The sequence below is a fragment of the Trifolium pratense genome, linkage group LG4 (assembly GCF_020283565.1).
Source record: "Trifolium pratense cultivar HEN17-A07 linkage group LG4, ARS_RC_1.1, whole genome shotgun sequence".
NCBI lineage: Eukaryota > Viridiplantae > Streptophyta > Magnoliopsida > Fabales > Fabaceae > Trifolium > Trifolium pratense.
In genome coordinates this window covers 38,066,108-38,080,431 of record NC_060062.1, presented here as the reverse complement: position 1 = coordinate 38,080,431, position 14,324 = coordinate 38,066,108, and the positions used below count along the sequence as shown (strand labels likewise).

The window sequence follows — 14,324 nt, the reverse complement described above, 5'->3', positions numbered from 1 at the left end:
GGTCTCATTAGAGGTGGTAGTGCTGAATGACTTGGTGGTTTTGCTCATGATCTAGGGGAGTGTAGTGCCTTGGTGGCGGAGTTTTGGGGAGTGTGTGAAGGTTTGCAACATGCATGGAGATTGGGCTTTCGTCGCTTGGAACTTCAAGTAGATTTCATGAGGGTTGTTAATATGCTTCATGATACGGAAGGGTTGTGCTTGGTAGGGTGGAGTATATTCCGAAAGGTTAAGAGACTTTTGCAATTGGAGTGGGATGTCCATATTTGTCATATTTATCGTGAAGCGAATATGTGTGCAGATGCTCCGGCACATATATGTTGTGATTTGGGATCTTATGTGATGTTTTATGAGTCGTGTCCGACTCAAGTTAGTTCTTTACTTAATGTTGATGCTAATGGGACTAGTGTTCCTAGACTAGTTAGTTTGTAATTTTTCTTCCTTTGGGCTCCGGCCCTCCATTTTATAAAAAAAAAAAAAGAATAATAATTTTTGCGATTTTTGTATTAGTTATTTATGTATTTTTTTCGATAGTATTATTTATGTGTTTTTTTTAACTATGTATATGGAAGAAACTTTATTTAGCAGTATAGCAAAGATCTAGGAGTCGTGGGCTACGTTCAAAGAGATATTTTTTCTTGGCACGCCTTCAAGATAGGGTGCCTTCAGGCGGAGGGTTTTAGTGGGGTCTAGCAACTCTTCTTTTGTGTTTTGTGGGGCGTGTAGTGAGTTTGTTGATAATTTTTTTGTTACTTGTAACCAGATCTCCTCAGTTTGGTATCATATTTTTAGGTGGTTAGGCGGAGAGTTTGTCTCCGCTCAAGGGATTCTTCGGTTATTTCAGTCATTCCTTGGGTTGGGGGTGGGGCGTCATGTGCGTCTCGAGCTGATTTTAGTGTGACATGCTGTTGTGTGAGTTATATGGACCTCCCAAAATGAGTGTATCTTTGTCGTAGGGTCTTCTTCGAATGAGATATTGGTGGATAAGGTAAAACTGACCTCATGAAAATGGTTTCTAGGTAAAAACCCTACAAGCTCTTGTTCTTTTCAAGAGTGGAATTGCATCATCCCCTGTATTTGGTCCAATAAGATGGTTGGGCTGTTTTATCCTGTTCTTTTGGGGGCCAGGTGAGAGGTCTCTGTTGGAGTGCTTTTTATCATCGTTCACAGATTCTCTCTTATCCTTCACGGTATTGTGTGTGAATTTTTGTGTTGACTCGGTGGCAGTGTGGTGCTGTATTTTTCTGGTTCTCTCTCTTTACTAAAATCTTGTTTTTCTTCTTTTATATATATATATCTATTAGCTATTTAAAAAAAAAAAAATGCTTCACAGCATGATAGAATTAGACATTTCTTTTCACTTCTCACTTCTATTATATCATCACATTCATTTTGTATATTTTAAAAAACATGAATTTCTACTATAACCTCAAAGTAGTACAAAATTAAATAAGACTTTATGTATGACAGATTACTTGCTGTAATGGTACAATTATTAAATGTGGTATATACTTCATGCACATGCACAAAGTAGATATATACTGCATTTACCATAGGAAAAACTAGTGTCATACTAACATAAGTCAACACTATTACCATAAAAATAAGGTTGATAGAACCTTCAAAAATCCATCCAGTTTTGCAGTATTTCTTTATTCTTACTATCATAACCGTTATTTTCTTCATCCGTGTGAACCAAATCTGATACAAGACAGTTTCTTAAAAGGGACCCCACTACACATTTTGTATCTTACCAAGCAAAGTTCATAAAACAAATAGTAACTAGTTTCATTATTGTACAAAAGCCAAAGATAAATAGACACAAAACTAATTAATTATAAACAACTTTCGATGTAGTCATTTTCTCTAATAACTCAGATTAATTCCTAAGTTGTAAAAATATCCTAAATAATTTTCTTGAGAGTTTGATCTAGATATTTTCATCTTCACAACAAAGCAAATATAATATTTGAGATTGTTGGTCTATTATAGTGTTGATGCGGTCCGATGTGATTTTGTGCAATCATCGTCACTGATTTCACTTCACACTGTAATTGCAGTCTAATGCAATTGTGGTGTTATCCACAATTTGGAAAGCAATTTTTTTCATATTTATTCTTTTAATCAACCAATATTGATAATTAGTTGTTAGGTTTGCATTTTTTTCCTTATGTCCGAGTTTGAAACCAGAACCTTCAACTCATTTTAGCTTTTAAGCTCAAACTATTTAAGCTACTCAACCTCCCAATAAAAGACAAAATTTAGGATCAATATATGTAAATAAGAAAAAACCATATATATGTAAACAAGAAAAAACCATTTAAGTATTTTTTTTTCTTTCTTTTTTTGTAATTTTAACACATTTAGGAACTATTGCCACAACACCTAGACTCTTTGCTGGATTATATTTAAATGTGGACAAGGACAGCCCTTAAATCATTTAAATTCACTTCACTCTCTCTAACTTTTTTCAAACATATATTACATCTTATTTCCACATTACATATAGTCCTATACTTGCTCTTAAATAATATTCTCTCTTCTCAACTTTAGCTAAATTTAATATTTTTCTTTGCATGGAGGGATTTCACTCTAATCAATACTGGTTATGGATGAAGAGAAGACAAGTTGAAACACCAATAGAATCTTGGGAAGAAAAAGCTTTTGCGGAAGATGCAGCTAGGAATATACTTAATGGTAGCATATGGCCACCAAGATTTTATTCATGTAACTTTTGTAAAAGAGAGTTTAGGTCTGCTCAAGCTCTTGGTGGTCACATGAATATCCATAGGAGAGATAGAGCTAGACTCAAACAAAATCTTAGCCCTCATAATGAAATTCAAAAGAATGATGATTTCAAGTTTTCAACAAACTCATCACTAGGTAATAATTATTTTTCTGCAAAAGTGTCATCTCAATTTAAACCTTGTTCTAGAAGAAGATCACTTTCACCTTCTAGAATGATTTCAACTATAGTTAATGGAAGAGAAGAAAATTTTAAGGATTGTGTTGAAACAAGTTTGTCTTTGGGTTTGGGATTGACTTCGATGTTTGGACAAAAATCATCGACCATTCTGTTGGGGAGTCTGGGGGAGCGTCAGAAGCAACATCATATTTCTTGTGAGGAAAAAGGTATGATTAGTTGTAAGAGATTGAAGACTAATAATATTTCTTCATTGCCTTCTGTTTTTCTCAAGACATGTTCAAATGATCATCATAGGTTCATGGATTTTCAACCTACAGAAATTGTTCTTGGAGTTAATCATGGAATGGAAGATTTAGATCTTGAACTTAGGTTAGGGAAACAACAAAAGGTTATTAAGTAGTTTATTTATTATATTTTGTACACAAATTGTGATGATTTGTGAAGTTGTATTAATTAATGGAGTTGCTTCTCCTTGCTCCTTTTTTTTTTTTTTTAATTAGGTTGATTAAAAATGGTAAGAAAACCTTTTCTTTGCCTAAGTAAACATTTGAATATAATGATTATCTTCAAAATGTTTTAATACTAATTGTAATTTTATATCTCCTTGCAAGTTAATTAAAATAATTAATATTTGTCCTCACCATATATATTATGGAATTGTGTGTTTTCATTTTTCTGTTTTATTTTAGATATTAGCATAGCAAAGGTTAATGCAGTTCAGTGAAAGAAAAATATTGATAAAGGAAAAGATACAATTTAATGAATTTTTTTAAAGATTTTTTAGGGTTTCTTTGAAGAGTGTCTACATTCAAAATTAATATATATATATTTTTTTATAAAGAATTAAGCTAGTATTTTATTGAAATGATAGATTAATTAATCTGATGCACAAGTTGTTCAGAAAGGATTAGAAGAAACAATACATATTGGAATTTTCCTGCAGAATATATAAACAGCCGCCTTAACAACCAAAAATAGATCCAAAAATTGCAAAAATAAAATAAGAGTGCAAGTAGAAGCCAAAACATATATAAAACTGAAAGCAAAATTACAAGAACAAAAAATTACTTGTTAAGGGAAAATGAAACATATGAACTAGGGTTTCTTTGAAGGGTGAGGCAAAAAAAATGATCAAGTGGAATAGCTCCAGAATAAACTAAAACTTGGATTTTTCATTTTTTTTGAAAAAAAAAAAGAAAATTTAGTGGTGATGAATCGTCTTAAATTCGGTCATCAACTTCATTCGAAAAAATTAAGTGAAAATATAGCCTATATTTAATATCATGATGGATACGTCAAAATCACAATAGTCTATCGTAATTTTTCAAAAACTGCACTTTGTAGTTTCTTTGAAATCACGTTGGGTCAACGTGATCCCAAAGATAGTCTAATGATTATGTTTTTTTTATTATTATATTTAGAGATAGAAAAGATGATGCATCCTAGTAAACTGAAAGTTTAGATAGGAAGCAGAGAGATGAGAGAATGTAAAGTTAAAACTGGAAGGTACATTGAAGTGGTGAAAGAGACTGACGACAGTGTGTAACTGACATTATAAGTCACTTCTCAGCTACATACATTCCACAGAACTAACAGTACAAGTCCCCCACATGGCCACATCCACATGTAACCTCGATAAAATATTCAATAATCTTCTTACTACCTGATTATCTTTAACTAGGTAGGGAAATATTTTTGTATAAATCTATTAACTAATTCTATTATACTTAACAAACTTATAAAATATTAATTGTAAAATATAAAATAAAATTCACCATATTAATATATACGTTGATATTTTATGAAATATCTCTCTGTTCCATACTATGATGTACGAGTATTTCAGGTATGTACAGTACCGAATACATACCCGTACTTTAATTTATGTTTATACACATACGTTAGTTTTTTTTAAATGTCGTACTCCGTACCGATACCCCTATCGGGTACCGGTATCGTAGCAATGCATGTTCCATATAATACATGTCATTCTAGCTTAAGTTATTTGTCTCCTTTTATAGGTTTTTTTTTTTATAATATTAATAAAACATTTATATTTTTTACTAATTATTTTTTTTAATTATTTTAAGGGCCATGCATTGTCCTTCAGACATTTGTTAAGCATGTTCAAAATGAAAATCAATGATAAAAATTGATGATACAAAGTTAATTTTTTACATTTTTAAAATATTAAATACGTAAGTTTTAAAATATTTTTTTTATTAATACTATTAATTTGAAGGTTGGGACCACTTTAACATTTTCCTTATTTTAATTTCCCCTTTCCATACATTAATAAAAAGTAAATTTATAACTAAATCGTGTAATTTCTCTTTATCATAAAATATTTGGGTGGTCTATCCGGTACCATATTTCTAAGTAGTCAGGGAACGAGTTCATGTCACCTATCTAATTAATAGAATTATGCAACTTTTTGAGAGGGGCTGAAGCGTCGGGGGCAGTTAGGACTATCTTGTACAAAAATTTTGTGTATTTTTTATATTATATTTGTCATTAAAAAAAAAAAACAAAATTAATCATATTTTTTAATTTCTATGAAATTGACAAAGTAACTTAGGATGGAGATAGTTTATTAAAATCATATATCTACATTATACGTTATTATAAAATATTTATTAAAATTATATAATTTTTTTTTGAAGAAGCTTAATCAACTCACTTAAATTGACACAAAAAATAATCGAATCTGAAAGACTGAAACCTTAAGGAGGAGCACACTCTCAAGTCTCAAGTCAATATGACCAAACCAACCCAAGTGGGTTTATAATTTTAATTATATTCTAAAATTGATATAACAAAAATGTTTGCATTGTTAATCATTTTATGTTAGGGTGAAGTTTGAATTCTCGACCAAACAATCTTTTGTGTATGTCTCTCATCTTATACACAAAGAAAATAAGAGAAAAGGTATACACACAAATGATGATTCCTTTAACTCCCTTATTTCCACTTTCAACTACCGAACCATCCTTTGTGTATGTATGTCTCAACCCTTATCACTGTATAACTTTTTGTGTTGCAAAGGCTGTTAATAATTTAATTTATCTCATTGGAGTCAAGTGTACTTATCCAATATGCGACAAGTATGAAATCACGTATTCAGTGTTCTTAATTTCTTGCATTAAAATTGTTCTAAGAAGTTTTAAAGAAGAAATCATGGTCATAACCTCTTCATGTTAAATTATAATATGAAAAGATCCAAATTCATTGTTGGAGACTCGAAAAACAAAATCCATTTTCGGACTTTGATCGCACTTTGAAAAAATCACACAGACCAAGAAAACATATTGTAAATAGTTATTTTCATTTAATACTCCTATAACTTTAAACTTATTCCATATTATACTTTTATTTAATTGTTTTTGATTCAACTAACTTACTTAATTTTAATATTATCTCTCATAATGAATAAGGGCATAATGAAATTACACATTTAAAATATTTGAAAATTGGTCAAAATTTCTTATAAAAATGACTAATTTTTTTTTCCCAAAGTATTCCTTATAAAAAGGACCAGAGAGAGAATATATGATCAAATTCGCTAGTGCATAGTTATCAATTAATAGTGAAGTGAACATCAAGATAAATCACACTAATTCTAAAAAAACCTACATTTTACTGATTTTAGAGTTTCATAAAATCACGGTAATTTTATCAAACACTTCATGTATAGTTTCACCTATATATTCACCTCATTTCATCCTTAATAAATTCCAAACCCTTGAGTTTCTACAAAACATTTCCTCCTAACACATCCAAAACCCAACTAACCACAAGGAATCAAATTAAATTGAATATTATTATAGGCAAAAAAAATACAGTACAATGAGTTAATATATTATTTGACAAAGAAAGAGAAATGACAAAAAAACATCACATCAATTAGCCTATTGTAAATTAAACGCGTCATTTTGTTTTTAGTCTTGGAAAGGAAATATATTACATTAACATTATTCATAGCTGTTACACTTAAAAAACCAACCACCTAGGAACCTAAAAATGTTCAAATTTTTCCTTATGTTTCGAATCCCAAGATTGTTATTCTTATAGTAAAGCAAAATAAAAACAGTGATAGCCACCTTAATGTACATAATATTGTGACATAGACCGTTCCTCCATAATATAAGGTGACATCACACCCTTTGATTTTTCAATGTAAGGAAAGTAATTTAATTGATGAAATATCACAATTTGACTTGTTTTATGTTGTTTACAATGTAGATAGAATGCTATAGTGGTAGATAGTAGATGGATGCATTGGAGTATATGAGGGGAATTCAGGTAAACTTTCACAATAATTTTTCTATTTTTAGGATGTACTTATATTTGATTCATTTGTTTCTATATGTTTTCACATAGTAACAGGAAATTGATTGGTATAGAGAATGTGGGGGGAGGAGGAGGCTTAGTTACTTTGGTTGCGAGGAAGCATCTAACTTTATGCATCTCATTAAATGTTGGATATCAAAGAGGTAAAGTAAATTACTATTACACGTAAATAAATTATTAAATATTCACAAGTCCTTAAGTAAAAAATATATATATATATATATATAGGGGTTTTCTAACTTAGACCCTAGTTAGGTCTAAGTTAGCAAGGTGCACCTTTTCAATTGGACCAAAATACCCATTCTTTTTAATTAATTAACCAAAATACCCATTAATAGACGCGGGTCCAGTGTCGCGCGCGTACCGAAGGACCATGGTTACAGACCGTTGATTTCCATCAGACAGCCAAGATCTGATCTCATCAAGACTGTCTGATCAATCAGACAGCCCAGATCATCCTGATCCATCAGATTCCAGCGCGTGCGCCACACTGGATTACAACCTGGAGAGAGAAAAATTTGCTTTTTAAAAGTAGGACACGTGTCACACAATGGTTGGCTGGACGTGATTTTTGTTCATTTAATACTTTGAACTCAATTATTTCGTTGTAAATTAATTTTTTATTTTTTTATTTTTATACCAAAATTCATAATTTTTTTTTTCTACAAATAGAGACTTGGTTCGTTTGATTTGGACACCGAAAAAAAAATGCAATTTTTCACTACCTTAATCTCATTTTTTGTCTACTAAATACGTTACTTGTGTGTTGTAATTTAACACGCACCACTCAACCAACTCACTGAAACCATTATACCAGGAAAATAGTAGATAATATTCTGGAACTTTTGGTATATTTTATGAAATTTTTGGAGACCTGAAACTATTTTTAGTTAATTAAATGAGATAAAACGGTAATTAAAAACTAATGTTTGCTTCTGAAACCATTTTACTGGTAGAAATGGTTTCAATGAGTAATTTATTAATTGTGTTTGCTTCTGAAACCATTTATCTGGTACAATGGTTTCAGAGAGTTGTAATCTGAAACCATTTTGCTGGTAGAATGGTTTCAGTAAGTTGATTATTAGTTATTTGCTTCTGAAACCATTTAGCTTGTAGAATGGTTGCACATAGTTGTACTCTGAAACTATTTTACTGGTAGAATGGTTTCAGTGAGTAATTTATTAATTGTGTTTGCTTCTGAAACCATTTTGCTGGTAGAATGGTTTCAGTAAGTTGATTCTTAGTTATTTGCTTCTGAAACCATTTAGCTGGTAGAATGGTTTCAGAGATTTGTACTCTGAAATCATTTTCCTGGTAGAATGGTTTCAGTGAGTTGATGTAAGATAGTGAAAAATGAGATTAAGGTAGTGAAAAATTGGGTTTTTTTTTCTGTGTCCAAATCAAATGAACCAAGTCTCTATTTGTAGAGAAAAAAAAATTATGAATTTTGGTATAAAAATAAAAAATTAATTTACAACGAAATAATTGAGTTCAAAGTATTAAATGGAAAAAAATCACGCCCAGCCAATCAGACAGCGACACGTGTCCTGCTTTTAAAAAGTAGATTCTTCTCTCTCCAGGGTGTAATCCAGTGTGGTGCACTCGCTGGAATCTGATGGATTCGGATGATCTGGGCTGTCTGATTGATCAGACAGTCTTGATGAGATCAGAGCTTGGCTGTCTGATGGAAATCAACGGCCTGTTACCATGGTCCTGCGGTACGCGCGCGACACTGGATCCGCGTCCATTGATGGTAATTTGGTTAATTAATTAAAAAGAATGGGTATTTTGGTCCAATTGAAAAGGTGCACTTTGCTAATTTAGACCCAACTGGGTCTAAGTTAGCAGCCCCCATATATATATATATATATATATATATATATATATATATATATATATATATATATATATATATATATATATATATATATATATATATATATATATATTCACAAGTCCTAATTCAACTGACAAAAAATGTCAAAATTGTTAGATCGAACGTTATGATTGATGTTCGAACTCTGATTCCCTCACAATTAGGTACGAGTTTTATGATATGGTAATTGTAACTAGAGGTGGGAACAGGCCAGGCCGGCCTACCGGGCCTTAAGGCCCAGCCTACACAGGCTCATGCCAGGCCAGCCTATTTCTTTAAATAGAGCAGGCCAAGGCTTTTTTATAAGCCTATTTAGCTAAAAAGGCCAGGCCGCAGGCCATTAAAAAAGCCTTTGAGGCCTATTAGGCCGGCCTATTTAACTTAATATGAATGATATTTTTACTAAGATTATAATTTATATATTAAAATTTGTACTTTGGTTAAATTATAAATCTATTAACTTTTTAAGTAGTTTAAATTTATTAATCTACATTCGTTTTTAACATATATAAATGTATTATTATAAACTAGAATTAAAATATGATGACATATATAGTCAAAATTTCTAAAATATCATGTTAAATATCAAAAGGAACATTGGTTTATTCGTTCATAAGTATATTTAAAAAAAATATAATTATTTATTTAAATATGTTCATATGAAATAGGCTTTTAAACAGGCCAACGGGCCACATCAGGCTTTCAAAAGACCAGGCTCAGGCCTAAAAATTAGGCCTATGATAGGCCACAGGCCAGGCTCAGGCCTTAGATTTTTTGACAGGCCAGGCCCAGGCTTGGCAAAGCCTAGCTCGGCCTAGCCTATTCCCACCTCTAATTGTAACTTCATCTAACTTAGACCCTAGTTAGGTCTAAGTTAGCAAGGTGCACCTTTTCAATTGGACCAAAATACCCATTCTTTTTAATTAATTAACCAAAATACCCATTAATAGACGCGGATCCAGTGTCGCGCGCGTACCGAAGGACCATGGTTACAGACCGTTGATTTCCATCAGACAGCCAATATCTGATCTCATCAAGACTGTCTGATCAATCCGACAGCCCAGATCATTCTGATCCATCAGATTCCAGCGCGTGCGCCACACTGGATTACACCCTGGAGAGAGAAAAATTTGCTTTTTAAAAGTAGGACACGTGTCACACAATGGTTGGCTGGACGTGATTTTTGTTCATTTAATACTTTGAACTCAATTATTTCGTTGTAAATTAATTTTTTTTTTTTTTTTATACCAAAATTCATAATTTTTTTTTCTACAAATAGAGACTTGGTTCGTTTGATTTGGACACCGAAAAAAAAATGCAATTTTTCACTACCTTAATCTCATTTTTTGTCTACTAAATACGTTACTTGTGTGTTGTAATTTAACACGCACCACTCAACCAACTCACTGAAACCATTATACCAGGAAAATAGTAGATAATATTCTGGAACTTTTGGTATATTTTATGAAATTTTTGGAGACCTGAAACTATTTTTAGTTAATTAAATGAGATAAAACGGTAATTAAAAACTAATGTTTGCTTCTGAAACCATTTTACTGGTAGAATGGTTGCACATAGTTGTATTCTGAAACCATTTTACTGGTAGAATGGTTTCAATGAGTAATTTATTAATTGTGTTTGCTTCTGAAACCATTTATCTGGTACAATGGTTTCAGAGAGTTGTAATCTGAAACCATTTTGCTGGTAGAATGGTTTCAGTAAGTTGATTATTAGTTATTTGCTTCTGAAACCATTTAGCTTGTAGAATGGTTGCACATAGTTGTACTCTGAAATTATTTTACTGGTAGAATGGTTTCAGTGAATAATTTATTAATTGTGTTTGCTTCTGAAACCATTTATCTGGTACAATGGTTTCAGAGAGTTGTAATCTGAAACCATTTTCCTGGTAGAATGGTTTCAGTGAGTTGATGTAAGGTAGTGGAAAATGAGATTAAGGTAGTGAAAAATTGGGTTTTTTTTTCTGTGTCCAAATCAAACGAACCAAGTCTCTATTTGTAGAGAAAAAAAAATTATGAATTTTGGTATAAAAAAAAAATAAAAAATTAATTTACAACGAAATAATTGAGTTCAAAGTATTAAATGGAAAAAAATCACGCCCAGCCAATCAGACAGCGACACGTGTCCTGCTTTTAAAAAGTAGATTCTTCTCTCCAGGGTGTAATCCAGTGTGGTGCACGCGCTGGAATCTGATGGATTCGGATGATCTGGGATGTCTGATTGATCAGACAGTCTTGATGAGATCAGATCTTGGCTGTCTGATGGAAATCAACGGCCTGTAACCGTGGTCCTGCGGTACGCGCGCGACACTGGATCCGCGTCCATTGATGGTAATTTGGTTAATTAATTAAAAAGAATGGGTATTTTGGTCCAATTGAAAAGGTGCACTTTGCTAATTTAGACCCAACTGGGTCTAAGTTAGCAGCCCCCATATATATATATATATATATATATATATATATATATATATATATATATATATATATATATATATATATTCACAAGTCCTAATTCAACTGACAAAAAATGTCAAAATTGTTAGATCGAACGTTATGATTGATGTTCGAACTCTGATTCCCTCACAATTAGGTACGAGTTTTATGATATGGTAATTGTAACTTCATCTACAAACAACAAAATTGAGAAGTTGAAAATTTGGAATTACAACTCCCTCCAACAATTACCCTAGAATAGACCACCGGCTGAACTACCTTACGGGATCCTCTTATATTTGATTTCAATAGAAGAGGATTATGTTGCCTATCTCTCAACCCAAAAACTATGCAAGTGCAACCTAATAAATCATCGATATAACTCTAATTTTGAAAGCGAAGAATTCAAAATTGTTTATAGTTGACAGTCTCCCCCGCCTTCACCCAATTAATATATTAATAATCATTTGATTGAGATCAAACAGTTTAAATAATACAAAGATATTTAGATTGTATGATCTTTATTCAACGATTACTGATGTGTCGACTTCACAAATGCAGGATTAGTCGTAAACCATCCGAATTCGAAATCCAACATGAGAGATCAAATATTCAGAATGTCCTAATAGATTTATTGTTAGATATTCATATACAGTACTAGTATGTTTTTAGCAATATGACAACTCTTTTAGTATATTTATTACATGAAGAATGTGAAGAAGTTTAATGCATTTCAGATCATGAGAGTACTTGATCAGAAACTAGAGGTTAATCTGACAATAGAAGGTACCTAGCACGTGTGTACATGTCTATATACTAGGAGCTATTTGTCATTGAAAACAACTTAACAGACATTTCATCCTATAATTAATCTACTCATTTGTTGTGATAGAAACTTTTGATAAATGACACTTCACAAGCTTATTCTTCTTCCCTCTTTCCTAGATAGAAACACTAGTACTCAAATAAGCTGCTATACAACGTTCCAAACAGAGTAATTTTGGATGGATCTCTTTATTATTTTGCAATTCTTTCAAACCAAGGTAGATGCACTTACATGCACGTGATGCAATTTTTTAATACTATATAATATAGGAAATATGTATAATAAACTAACAAGTGATTATTTGATACAAAAAAAAAAAAAAAGTGATTTTGTAGAAAATTTAATATGTTAATTTTGGGAGTGTATTATAACAATATCAATGCACAAATTCTTTAGTATTAATTCCTTTTTAAAAGTAATTTTTTTGTCTTGTTAATTTTGTTAACGAGAAAAAAAAAGTAATTCTTTGAAAACTTTGTTCATGGTTAACTCTAAAAAATCTAAATGGAAGGTAGGGAAAGCAGGTCCATCCAATCCAACGAAAGAAACAAAAAAATTTGCTTAGATCGTTCACACGTGTGAGTTCTCAAAATAGTTTTCAGAACTTGGTGTTTCATATATAAAATATTCAGTGATTGTGTGTACAAACAAATCTCTTAGTAATAGTACAAATCATGTAGACTCTTCTTGGCACTAAGTTCTTGTTAGTATTTTATTTTAGTGTGGATGGACTTTAATTTCTTGGAAGGAATATTATTGCAAACAAATTAAGTGTTTAGTTAATAATATCACTTCAATATATTAGTTTAGTTTGACTAAATCAGTTTGACTTGATGAGTCAATTATATTATTCCTCTCAATCTTTGTACTTAAATAGCAAGAACAAGTGACAAAGAGATAAATGATATGGCTCTAATTTGTCATTTGTGTTGACATCAAGTGATATTGGAGCAACCTAATGTATTTATGTTCATGACTTCATGTGCCTACACATTTGGAACAAGAAGCCATTTACAATAGGACAAAGTGTGGCTTAACATTAATATTAGCTTAAACTAGGGTGAGCAATGAACTGATTAAGACAAATTATAATCAACCCTGAATTTGTCTCAAATTTTGATCGGATCTTTTTGAAGACATTAACTCGTCCATAAATTCAAACAAATTCAATAACCTACGATTTTGAGAAAATAAATAAATTTAGTGTATATTTATATCACGGTGAATATATTTGAATCACAATACGATTTTGCAGAAGTTACAACTTTGTTATGCATATTAAATTTCCAACAATTGGACAATTAAATCACATAAGCATAAATTATTGCAAAGTAAAATTGTATAGGCACGTCTCTATGAGCATAGCTCAATCAGTAGGGATCAACCATAACCTGATGTCGGGTTATTATTTAAGGGTGGAGATCTTCCACTACATAAACATGAGAAAAAAAAATCCACTGAAGACAATCCTAATCCTTCAGCCTGGATCAGCCATAACCTGGTGTCGGGTTATTATTTGAACAATTCTTTTGTCAAAAATAATTGCATAGGACAAAGTTGGGACCAACTTGAAATCATCGAATTGAAACGAGTCATCGGGTTGGATTGAATCAAGCTCAAAAAATGTTTTTTGGGATGCACAAAGTATGAAAATGGTTTTTGAGAAAGACCCTATTGTAAAGGTTTCATTAGCTTTCTTATGGACTACGGTTAGCTTAGCTACAACTACAACTACGGTTATTTTGTCTCATTCTTTTGAGTTTGATTTTGTTTATATATTGGGTTGAAGTACCTCTTGTACTCTTTTTGGTGTTCAAAAATCAATGAACTTATCTAAATCCCTGCTACTAAAGATTTCCCAGAGGTGTATGTATGCTAGGGGTGGCAAAACGAGCTGGG

The 14,324-nt window shown here is 31.5% G+C and overlaps 1 protein-coding gene across 1 annotated transcript; it reads left to right on the top strand.

The window, feature by feature from the left end:
- Nucleotides 1-2,519: 2,519 nt before the first annotated feature.
- LOC123922631 (transcriptional regulator SUPERMAN-like) lies at nt 2,520-3,323 on the top strand. The gene has a single exon (XM_045975329.1). It carries the CDS (start codon nt 2,574-2,576, stop codon nt 3,321-3,323), a length of 750 nt encoding a protein of 249 aa, XP_045831285.1. The 5' UTR covers nt 2,520-2,573.
- The last annotated feature ends 11,001 nt before the right edge of the window (nt 3,324-14,324 follow it).

Coding starts and splice junctions, on each gene's coding strand:
- LOC123922631 (XM_045975329.1), top strand. CDS start 2,574: ATGGAGGGATTTCACTCTAATCAATACTGGTTATGGATGAAGAGAAGA.